This window comes from Anoplopoma fimbria, chromosome 12 (genome assembly GCF_027596085.1).
Source record: "Anoplopoma fimbria isolate UVic2021 breed Golden Eagle Sablefish chromosome 12, Afim_UVic_2022, whole genome shotgun sequence".
Classification (NCBI taxonomy): Eukaryota; Metazoa; Chordata; class Actinopteri; order Perciformes; family Anoplopomatidae; genus Anoplopoma; species Anoplopoma fimbria.
This window is the reverse complement of record NC_072460.1, coordinates 24,306,912-24,318,936: the sequence shown is the minus strand read 5'-3', so window position 1 is coordinate 24,318,936 and position 12,025 is coordinate 24,306,912. Positions and strand designations below refer to the sequence as shown.

The 12,025-nt window shown below is 34.4% G+C and overlaps 1 protein-coding gene across 1 annotated transcript; it reads right to left on the bottom strand.

Moving 5' to 3' along the window:
- Positions 1 to 1,570: 1,570 nt before the first annotated feature.
- On the bottom strand, positions 1,571 to 5,823 carry birc7 (baculoviral IAP repeat containing 7). The gene is made up of 7 exons (XM_054608777.1): positions 5,343 to 5,823; positions 4,397 to 4,496; positions 4,223 to 4,304; positions 4,056 to 4,089; positions 3,220 to 3,435; positions 1,907 to 1,972; positions 1,571 to 1,817 (listed from the first exon to the last, which is right to left on the bottom strand). The coding sequence occupies exons 1-7, from the start codon at positions 5,821 to 5,823 to the stop codon at positions 1,618 to 1,620; spliced, it is 1,179 nt and encodes a 392-aa protein (XP_054464752.1). The 3' UTR covers positions 1,571 to 1,617.
- Between the last annotated feature and the right edge of the window lie 6,202 nt (positions 5,824 to 12,025).

Here is a 12,025-nt window from a genome sequence, read left to right as displayed (position 1 = left end):
ATAAAATGGTTTAAAATGTGTTATTTTATTTTGATTATTGTTATAAAGCATGATGAATATTTGTTATGAGTGTTTATAGCTATAAATATACAGTGTGATAAGTTCATTATAATGCATTTATAAGTATGTTTATAATTCATCATAGACATGAGCTTCACAGAAGGATGAATCTGTGCTTTGCTGTTATTGTTTCAGTTCTTTTCTATATTATTTAGGTCAACTTCATTTTTAGCCCTTTAACATTTAAATCTAAAATATATTCAGTATTATATTTGTCTGATTACAAGCTGAGTTTGAAACTGTCTGCCGAGCTATATTTTTTGGAATCAAAAGAGTTGTGAACAAAGAAGTTATTTCTGTTCTCAGTCCTCTTTATTGTCACAAGCTAAAAATATCCTGCTGTGTGTCAGTTTCCTCTGTGATATCAGATGTTCTTCACTGCCAGATAGAACCTCAAAGAACCGTTATGATTCTAAAGAACATCAGACTATTTCTGTTGGCTGATTTTAGAACGATGATAAAGAGCCGTTTTATTTGATTGGTCACCTCTCTGTTGGCAAGATGCAATAATTTAATGTCTTATATATGTTTTATGATTTAAAGTTTACACACACCCCTGGTACACTCTTAGAAATAAATTAGTTCTTCTTAATGGGCTGAGGTTCTACCCAGAACCATTTGCTTTAAAAGAACGGATTTGTCAAGGCCTATTTTTTAGACTAAGGGTTCTCATTAGAACCCTTTATGGGAGGAAGAGTTCTTCAAGGATTGTTGAAAGCATGGCTGTTAAAAGAGAATGCCCACAATCAGGAACCCCGACCCTTCAGGGTTCTAGAAGAAACCCTTGGAAAAGAATAGGGTTCTTGGTAGAACCCACTGGTTGGATTTTGATGAAAGCCTTGAAATATTAAAAGAAACCGGTTGGGTTCTAGATGAAACCCTTGGAATAGAAAAGGATTCTTGGAAGAACCCCTAGGTGGGTTCTAGATAAAGCCCTTTAAATAAAAAACGGTTCTTGGTAGAACCCCCTTTTTTATTTCTAAGAGTGCAGGCCGACAGGTGTTTGTGTTCGTAGACACACAGAGCACCTCACACTGTAACATAATCAGTATTAGTAGTAAACTCTACTATGTAAAACTAAGTCTTCCTCTCAGTGCAATACAGCCTCTTCCTCAACCCACCGGTGACTGGAGCTACTGTGTGCATGTGCTGGTCTCTTCCACCTGTTTGTAGATAATTCTTTGTCTTTGTATAGAAAGTGGAAAAGGTCGTTTTTTTTTGTACCTCTCTCTTCTATTTCGTGTTCCTGTGTTGCCTCGACCCCATTGTGACCCGATTGTGTGTAATCCTATTTATCCAGAACTGTGCTTTGTGTTCATGTAAATAGGTGTTTGTTAATAAAAGAATGTGCTCTTTTAATGATGTTGTGTGGAGTTCAGTCGACGTATAATAAAACATAATAATGATCATGCACATATCCAAATGTTTGCTATGGAAAAATGATCTGAAACAAGCAGCAATTACTCTTTTATTTTCATCAGTACAAGGTTAAAATGAGAACAGAGGGAAAACTCATTCTATTCAACACCTGTACAACGGTGGATTCTGACTGCAGCCTCAGGACATGAAGGCTCGGACGCTGCCTCTGATGACGGCCCTGCAGATGGGGCAGTGACGCAGGCTGGCTGCGCAGTCGCCACACACCACCAGATGACCGCAGGGGATGAAGACGATGGACACCAGTTTGTCCATGCACACCTTACAGGTCCTCTCCTCCTGCAGCTGACGGAGCAGCTCCTCTGGGCCCGGGTCCTTGACTGTCGGAGGAAAGAAAAAAATCATTTAAAGTTTAGGTGTTGAGTCTGCAGATTTTTCCTGCAAATCATTGTAGGTGTTGACCTCTGACCTTTCTCTCTGATGGGTGTTTGTGTCCTCACGGTCGCAGTGCTGGAGCTCTGCCTCGTCTCCGGCTCTGTTGGACACAAAAGAAAGTCAAACATAATAAAAACTGAGACATCCTTGTTCTGTTTTTTACCAATTAAGCTCATATTACTTTCTCATGTCAAATAGTCAACAAAAATTTAAATGGGAGATTATTTTTTGAAGAGGTTAGCGTTGAAAATGACAGTGGTTAATACATCTTGTTGGCTGTTACCAGTGGAGGAAGTAAAAAGATCCTTTACAACACTGTGAAAATACTCTTATTACAAGCTGGAGAACTGTATTTAAAACAGTAAAGTAAAAGTACAAATATATCCAAAGCAAAATGTACTTATAGGTGCATTGTGTAGAAGGTGGCGCCATCTAGTGGTGAGGTTGCAGATTGCAAACAACTGAAACTTCTTTTGTTGCTAAGCTTGTAAGAGAACTACGATGGCCGACGCAAAAAAAAGGTACGTGAATGCTCCTATCTAGAGACAATGTTTTGGTTTGTCCATTCTGTAGAAACAAAATGACATTCCATTTCTACTAATAGATCCCCCTTCATTTTGCACACTGTTCCTTTAAAGTATCAAAAGTAAAAGTACTTTGAACTGCTATCAACTCGTAGACATGTGAAACATAAGAGATCATGAGCAACTAACCCTTTATACTACATAACGGTCTGTATATCTCACAAAAAAAAGTTACTCCTCAATTTTTGTGCGTTTTCCAGCACTAGTGTGAATTTCCACTTCTTACATGCATCCAGTCTTTTCAAAATAAACTTCCATCTCGACAGAAAATAACTTAGTAAGGTTTACGCAACAAAATAACTTAGTTAAGTTTGGCAAAAGATCGTGGTTTGGTTTAAAATAACTACAGAAAGTGGTGTTGATTAAGTACGGCAGTTATGTAAATAAATCAACGCTGACTTCTCAAACAGCTGGTCACACTTCCTTGTTCATGATTACCTGGATTACATACAAACTGATTTTGTGGGATAAATCTATAGAAATTATAGCCCATTTGTAGGTATAGCTATGGATGCTGTATGAGAACAGCCTGTAGCTAAAAAAGGTGGAAAGTACTGGTTTTATCTTTAATCATGTAATAATGTATTTAATATTATTATCGTGTTTGTTTGAAAAGCAACCATAGCTGATAAATGTAATAAAAAAATGTGAAAAAAACACATTATTTTCGTCTGAGCTGTAGAGGAGTAGAAGTATAGCAATAAATGCAAAATACTGAAGTACAAGTACTACAGACAGTACTGGAGTACTTGCTGGCCTTTACCTCCGCTCTGTGACCCCCTCTGTCTCTCCTCCTGCTCCGCCTGCAGCACGTCGGTGACCAGGTCGGACACGGAGGTGTAGTGCTGACCCGTCAGAAGGTACTTGGTCTGGACCAGACTCTCCACCATGCCGGCCTCAAAGCCCATCTGCAGCACCGTCTGCACCACCGGGGAGAGCATGGCGGAGGAGGCTGCCAGACCGCCGACCACATCTGGAAGAGGAAGAGGAAGAGGGGAGGAAGAGGAGACCAGTGACCATCTACATGTACACAAGATGTTACATTAACTATGTGGAAAATGTGCAGCTTTCTTTGTCAGTATATTCTGCTAAAATGGATCATAATTGTAATCACTTTATTGTATGCAACCGAGGGCAACAAATGGTTTCCATAGAGCTCCATAATTACTGCAAACATTAGCTCAGGTAATTGAACAAGCTGTTATTTCATATTCTGAAGCCTCCAAAAGGAAAAGTAATGGACCTGCTTTCTTCCAAAGAGTCTAATTTGAGATTTTAAGTATTCCAGTTCACACCAGGTTGAGCTGAGAATAATCTAAATAAACTGGTTGCAGCTTTTCATTCCTCAATTTGCACAAACTTCAATGCAACTCACAATGATTCCTCCACCTTTCTCTCTTTTTTTGTGGGAACAAACTAGAGAGGTTTTTGACACTTCTGATTCTTTGCTCTGCAGGATGCACAAAGATCATTTCTGGCTTTAAAGGAAGCTGCGTTCTTGTCATGCAGGTCTTCTTGTTAGGAATAAAGCTTTATTTCTAGGTTTCATCATTCCCTGCCTTGTTTTCTATATTTAATATGACTCACCATTTCTGGATCCGATGTCTCTGCCTGTGGAGGTCTGTGATCCTCCCTACAAAAACAATCATATTTTTTGAATTTCACAATGACAGTCGTGGCTGGTTTTAAATCACGCAGGAATCACAAACTGTCATTTATCAATAAGTGATGATAATGTCTGCTGTGAGAGGGGTCAAAGGTCTCACCACCGTGTCCCCCAGATGGAAATGAGAATCCTGTATGTTGCTGATGTAATCCTGCCCTCTCTCCTGGATCAAAAATGAACATCTGAGAAACAGAAAGACGCTGTTATACTATCATTTAAAGCATCAATGCAAAAAAAAGTTTGTGCAAAATCAATTGACAAGTCCTGCTGTTACCGTGGAAACCACTTGGCGTGCTCCTGCCAGGGGTCGTCTCCCAGCTCCCAGTTCCTCAGCCCTCCATCGCAGTAGAAGCATTTGACGTTGTCGCCGTGACCTGACAGGATGAACCGGAGTATTGTTATGATTACATCATTTATTTTTTATTATTTCTGCTATTATTGCTGCTACTAAAGCTTTTACTACTCTCATATATATCATTTCTGTCATATAGATTGACTTTGTTATAATTCTATTCTGTTTTTCATTCTGTAAACATGACATTTATTGTACTTCTGTTCCTCCCGGGAGAGGAATCCTATACTTTCGTTGGTTTTCATGAGGTTTCTTCCTGGATGAGAGTTTTTTTTTTCCTTTTCTGATGCGATGTCATAAATTGTACAGATTGTAAAAGCCCTCTGAGGCAAATTTTATGATTTGTCGTAATATTGAGCCATGCAAATAAATTGAATTAAAATGAAAGTGCGAGACAAATCTTTTGACAGAAATTCTCTTTTGTTGTAACATCTCATCACTCTCCCTGTGTCATTACTGGGGGGAAAAAGAAATAACTTTATAGGTCATTTACAAAAGGAATCAATATCAATCACAAACTAAAAACCTGTAAAAATGACACTAAAAGGTCACACAGCATCTATAAAACTTTATTTAAATGTTGTATTATGTGCATTATATTGTTGTGTTTTTACTCTGTGTACTGCCTGAAGCTGTTGAACTGAACTTCTCTAGCAGCCCCAGTGTTGTCCAGGATGTTCTGCCCACAAACACATGACTCAGCAGGACAATTGTACCATGAACTCTCTCACAAAGGGAGGTCACCTCCAGCAGGGACTGGGGTGAGTGGCTGAACACCTGACAGAAATGTACTAATGGACACTCAAATGTTGCTATATGAAGACATTAAAGTAGAAGGATGGGACTTTTGAAATGAGACAATGAGCACCTGTGTAGAAGAATCCAGCTGGTGCGAGAACATCTGGCTGGACCGAAGCCTCCGTGGGCCAGTTGTGGAAAGTGGTGAGCCGGGTATCCTCCGCCTCCATCTCCGGGTAGACCGCCTGCCCTGCGGTCCCCTGGTCATCCATGGTCATCCTCTGGAGCTGGCTCAACAGCTGGCCGTCCACAGAGTCTGAGGACCCGGCTAGGAGTGGCACATTCCCCACAGGTCGACCCAGGGAGAACGCACAGGTTTGGAAATGCCTCTGGTGCTCCGCGGCCGGGCTGTCTCCTTGCGCCCAGCATCTCAAGATGCCCCCGCAGCAGAAACACTGGACCTTATCTCCAGGGCCCAGGAAGAAGAACCCAGCCTTGGCCAGGGCTCCAGAGGTGACAGGTGCATCCACCGGCCAGCTCTCAAAAGTTCGGAGTCTGTCCCCCTCTCCTCTCATCCTTGGCACCTCCAGGGTTCCCCTGTCATGCGTCATTCTGTGGCGCTCTGCTTCTCCTCGTCCTGTGCCGGTCGGCCCTTTTGCGGTTCATAGTGGAGCGCACACTGAAGGTGAGTGCAGCACACCAGCTGGAATAATATGATGAGCTGCGGGGGGCCTGCGCCGTGGCCTGCGGGAGAGACGGCCTTCCAGAAAGGCCACCGAATGCCAGAACGTGTGAGTGCTCATTGATCCTTGAATGGATGAAAAGCCTGAACGTCGCTCCGCCTCTTAGGACAAAACATGTGAGGGCATTTCTGAAGAACACTATGGGCCCTAACAACAAATGGGATATTCATTTATCCCATTTGACGACCACATCTGGATGAGGAAGAGGAGACCAGTGACCATCTACATATACACGAGATGTTACATTAACTATGTGGAAAATGTGCAGCTTTCTTTGTCAGTATATTCTGCTAAAATGGATCATAATTGTAATCACTTTATTGTATGCAAATGGTTTCCATAGAGCTCCATAATTACTGCAAACATTAGCTCAGGTAATTGAACAAGCTGTTATTTCATATTCTGAAGCCTCCAAAAGGAAAAGTAATGGACCTGCTTTCTTCCAAAGAGTCTAATTTGAGATTTTAAGTATTCCAGTTCACACCAGGTTGAGCTGAGAATAATCTAAATAAACTGGTTGCAGCTTTTCATTCCTCAATTTGCACAAACTTCAATGCAACTCACAATGATTCCTCCACCTTTCTCTCTTTTTTTGTGGGAACAAACTAGAGAGGTTTTTGACACTTCTGATTCTTTGCTCTGCAGGATGCACAAAGATCATTTCTGGCTTTAAAGGAAGCTGCGTTCTTGTCATGCAGGTCTTCTTGTTAGGAATAAAGCTTTATTTCTAGGTTTCATCATTCCCTGCCTTGTTTTCTATATTTAATATGACTCACCATTTCTGGATCCGATGTCTCTGCCTGTGGAGGTCTGTGATCCTCCCTACAAAAACAATCATATTTTTTGAATTTCACAATGACAGTCGTGGCTGGTTTTAAATCACGCAGGAATCACAAACTGTCATTTATCAATAAGTGATAATAATGTCTGCTGTGAGAGGGGTTATATAAAGATATAATGGGAGTTTGGGTCCTAAAGGGCCTGTAGGAAGCCCCCCCTCCCACCTCCCCCCTTTGCTCTTGAGTTTGTTAGATAAATAATAAGAATGAAAGTGAATTAGTTTGTAAACACAATGGGTGCATTGTGCACTCTTTTATTCTTGTTTGGGGGGATTTATTGTGGTGTCAAAAGCTTTTTGAAAACTTTAATCATGTAATGTTATGTGTCTATTGATTATAATACTCAAAAGTTGAATTAATGGTCAAATGTTTACACAGTTTATCTAAATGGAAGGGTGGTTTGACCTTTGACAGATTTTAGTGGGTTGTGGACGCATCATTGCTGCCTCCTGGTGGTGAAAGGGAGTAATAACTCCGGTAAAGGCCAGAACATTAACAGTTCTAGTCATGCTGATATTGCCATGACACCAGAGATATCCTGCAGCTATAACACATCAGATGTCCAATACAAATCCTATAGCTGGTGTAAAATGAATGCATGTAAGGAATGTGTATCTCAGTGGGCTCACCTGCTGAAAAGGAGTTGCATGATTGTAACTTCTAACTCAGCAGTGCTTGTTTGTGAGGCCTTTTTCTACCTCACATGAGCACTTGCACTGAGATAAACTCTATTACATCTAAAGGGGGCCTTGCAGAAAACCACACACACACACACACACACACACACAGTCTGCTGATCGCCCCGCTGGCGCCGTTTACAGCCGCAGATTGAAGAAAAAACAGCACAACTTTCAGCAGAAGTGAAGACTAAACTGGAGTTTATGCATGCAATGTAATGTTTTAAGAAACTACAGTTATAAGCAATACCAAATCAAAAACAAACATAAAACAAAGGGCCACTGATGCACCGTGGTTTTGTGGTTTACGCAGGAAAAAGAGTGCATTTTCCATTCAGGATTCTGTGTTTCTGATGATTTATTTAAAAAACTAAACAATCAATCAAATGAATGAACAAAGAAAATAATTCCGCTGCCTCTCCTGCTCTTGTAAAAAAAATAATCCATAGGCCCACCACAGTGCATGCTGGTCCTGCACCTGCCTACTTAAGTTTTAAATCACTTTTTTAAAAACCCATTTTTACACACTGACTTTTATGTGATGTCGTCGCTTTAATGCTTTATCATTTTTACTAAATTATTTTACTATATTATCTTATTTTTATTTATTATATTTCTTGGGTTATTTTCTGTCGTATTGATTGTTTTTACCGTGTTAAAATATTGTACTATTTTATCAGGGTTTAACTCTTACCTCAGTTTGTCTTGCTTTGCTGAGCCTCAATGTTGCTTTTTCTGCTTTGTCTGTCAAAGCACTTTGTAAACTCTGTTTTTAAATGTGCTATAATAAATAAAGTTATTGTTATATTATTATTATTATTATGTCTCCTATACATAACCGCAGGCACCCACAGTGATACCCAATTTATAAACAAACAAACCAAAAACTAAGTATACTAAATAACAACAAAAAAATAATTAAATAAAACCAATGACTATCAAAGAAACAGCTATGTAAATATATATAAAAATATATATAAGTAAGCGGGTTAATCGAGAATAATTAAAAAAATAATACTTGTGAATAAAATAACTAAATACTCATGAATAAAAAAATAACAAATCTAGAATATTTTAAAAATAGTATATGAATAAAATAACTAAATACTCATGAATAAAATAAATAACTAATCTAGAATATTTAAAAAATAGTATATGAATTAAATAACTAAATACCCTTGAATAAAAAATAACAATTCTAGAATATTTTAAAAATAGTGCTTATGAAGTACTATTCATAAGTATTTAGTTATATTATACATATATGTATAAAATAACTTAATATTCTTGAATAACAAAATCAAATCTAGAATATTTAAAAAAACAAATCTAGAATATTTTAAAAATAGTATTTATGAATAAAATAACTAAATACTTATGAATAAAAAATAGTATTTATGAATAAAATATATGAATGAAAAAAGAACAAATCTAGAATATTAACAAAAAGAATACTTATGAATAAAATAACTAAATACTCATAAATGAAAAATAGTATTTATGAATAAATATCTAAATACTTATGAATAAAAAAGAAATCTAGAATATTTTAAAAAAACAAATCTAGAATATTTTAAAAGTAGCATTTATGAATAAAATAACTAATCCAGAATATTTAAAAATACAAATCTAGAATATTTTAAAAATAGTATTTATGAATAAAATAACAAATCTAGAATATTTTAAAAATACAAATCTAGAATATTTTAAAAATAGCATTCATGATTAAAATAACTAATCTAGAATATTTTAAAAATAGTATTTATGAATAAAATAACTAATCTAGAATATTTTAAAAATAGTATTTATCAATAAATAACTAATCTAGAATATTTTAAAAAATAGTATTTATGAATAAAATAACTAATCTAGAATATTTTAGAAATAGTACTTATGAATAAATATCTAAATACTCATGAATAAAAAAAAATATATATGGAATATTTAAAAAAAAAACAAATCTAGAATATTTTAAAAATACAAATCTAGAATAGTTTAAAAATAGTATTTATGAATAAAATAACTAATCTAGAATATTTTAAAAATAGTATTTATGAATAAAATAACTAATCTAGAATATTTTAAAAATAGAATTTATGAATAAAATAACTAATCTAGAATATTTTAAAAATAGTATTTATGAATAAAATAACTAATCTAGAATATTTAAAAAAATAGTATTTATGAATAAAATAACTAATAAAACCCATCTCTTTAAAAGAATTTAGCTAAACTAGTATTCCCCTTTTTAATAATTTTTTTTCTCTGTAACTAATCTAGAATATTTTAAAAAAAATAGTATTTTATTAATAAAATAACTAATCTAGAATATTTTAAAAATAGTATTTATGAATAAAAAACAAATCTAGAATATTTCAAAAATAGTACTTATGAATAAAATACCTAAATACTCATGAATAAAAAAAAAAATCGAGAATATTTTAAAAATAGTACTTATGAATAAAATAACTAATCTAGAATATTATAAAAATAGCATTTATGAATAAATATCTAAATACTCATGAATAAAAAAATCTAGAATGTTTCAAAAATAGTATTTATGAATAAAATAACTAAATACTCATGAATAAAAAACAAATCTAGAATATTTTAAAAAATAGTACTTATAAATAAAAACAATGAAATCAAACAGAAAAACAATTAAATGAAACGCGTTTCCTTTGCCGCCCCTAGCGGTGGACGAGCTGAAGTGCAGCGGCTCAGAGCCCGGATGAGAGCGGCCATTGGGGAAGTGTACCGGGCTTTAACACAACTGAGCAGGGCTCCCTCTCTCTCTCTCTCTCTATCCCTCCCTCTCTCTCTCTCCCTCTCTCTCTCTCTCTCTCTCTCTCTCTCTCTCTCTCTCTCTCTCTCTCTCCTCTCTCTCTCTCTCTCTCTCTCTCTCTCTCTCTCTCTCTCTCTCTCTCTCTCTCCCTCCCTCTCTCTCTCTCTCTCTCTCTCCTCTCTCTCCCTCCCTCTCTCTCTCTCCCTCTCTCTCTCTCTCCTCTCCTCTCTCTCTCTCTCTCCCTCCCTCTCTCTCTCTCTGGAATAACAAACACAAAGTAAACTTCAACACTCGGGATTATATATATTTACATTAAAAATACAAATCTAGAATATTTTAAAAATAGTATTTATGAATAAAATATCTAAATACTCATGAATAAATAAAAAAAAATCTAGAATATTTTAAAAATAGTACTTATGAATAAAATATCTAAATACTCATGAATAAAAAATAAAAAATCTAGAATATTTAAAAAAACAGATCTAGAATATTTTAAAAATAGTATTTATGAATAAAAATACAAATCTAGAATATTTGAAACATAGTACTTATGAATAAAATATCTAAATACTTATGAATGAAAAAAAAAAAATCTAGAATATTTAAAAAATAGTACTTATGAATAAAATAACTAAATACTCATGAAAAAAAAAAAAATCTAGAATATTTTAAAAATAGTATTTATGAATAAATAACTAATCTAGAATATTTTAAAAATAGCATTTATGAATAAAATAACTAATCTAGAATATTTTAAAAATAGTATTTATGAATAAAATATCTAAATACTCATGAATAAAAACAAATCTAGAATCTGAATAACAAACACAAAGTAAACTTCAACACTCGGGATTATAGATATTTTTCTTATGAATAAAATAACAGATCTAGAATATTTTAAAAAATAGTATTTATGAATAAAAAACCAAATCTAGAATATTTTAAAAATAGTATTTATGAATAAAAGAACTAATCTAGAATATTTTAAAAAATAGTATTTATGAATAAAATATCTAAATACTCATGAATAAAAAAAAAATCTAGAATATTTAAAAAAGAAAATCTAGAATATTTCAAAAATAGTACTTATGAATAAAATATCTAAATACTCATGAATAATAAAAAAACAAATCTAGAATATTTCAAAAAAACAAAACAAATCTAGAATATTTTAAAAATAGTATATGAATAAAATATCTAAATACTCATGTATAAAATAAATCTAGAATATTTCAAAAATAGTACTTATGAATAAAAAAACTAAATACTCATGAATAAAAAAAATCTAGAATATTTCAAAAATAGTACTTATGAATAAAATAACAAAATACTCATGAATAAAAATAACAAATCTAGAATATTTTAAAAATAGCATTCATGATTAAAATAACTAATCTAGAATATTTTAAAAATAGTATTTATGAATAAAATAACTAATCTAGAATATTTTAAAAAAACAAATCTAGAATATTTTAAAAAAACAAATCTAGAATATTTAAAAAAACAAACAAATCTAGAATATTTTAAAAATAGTATTTATGAATAAAAAAACAAATCTAGAATATTTTAAACATAGCATTTATGAATAAAATAACTAAATACTCATGAATAAAAACATTTAAATGAAACGCGTTTCCTTTACCGCCCCTAGCGGTGGACGAGCTGAAGTGCAGCGGCTCAGAGCCCGGATGAGAGCGGCCATTGGGGAAGTGTACCGGGCTTTAACACAACTGAGCAGGGCTCCCTCTCTCTCTCTCTCTCCCTCT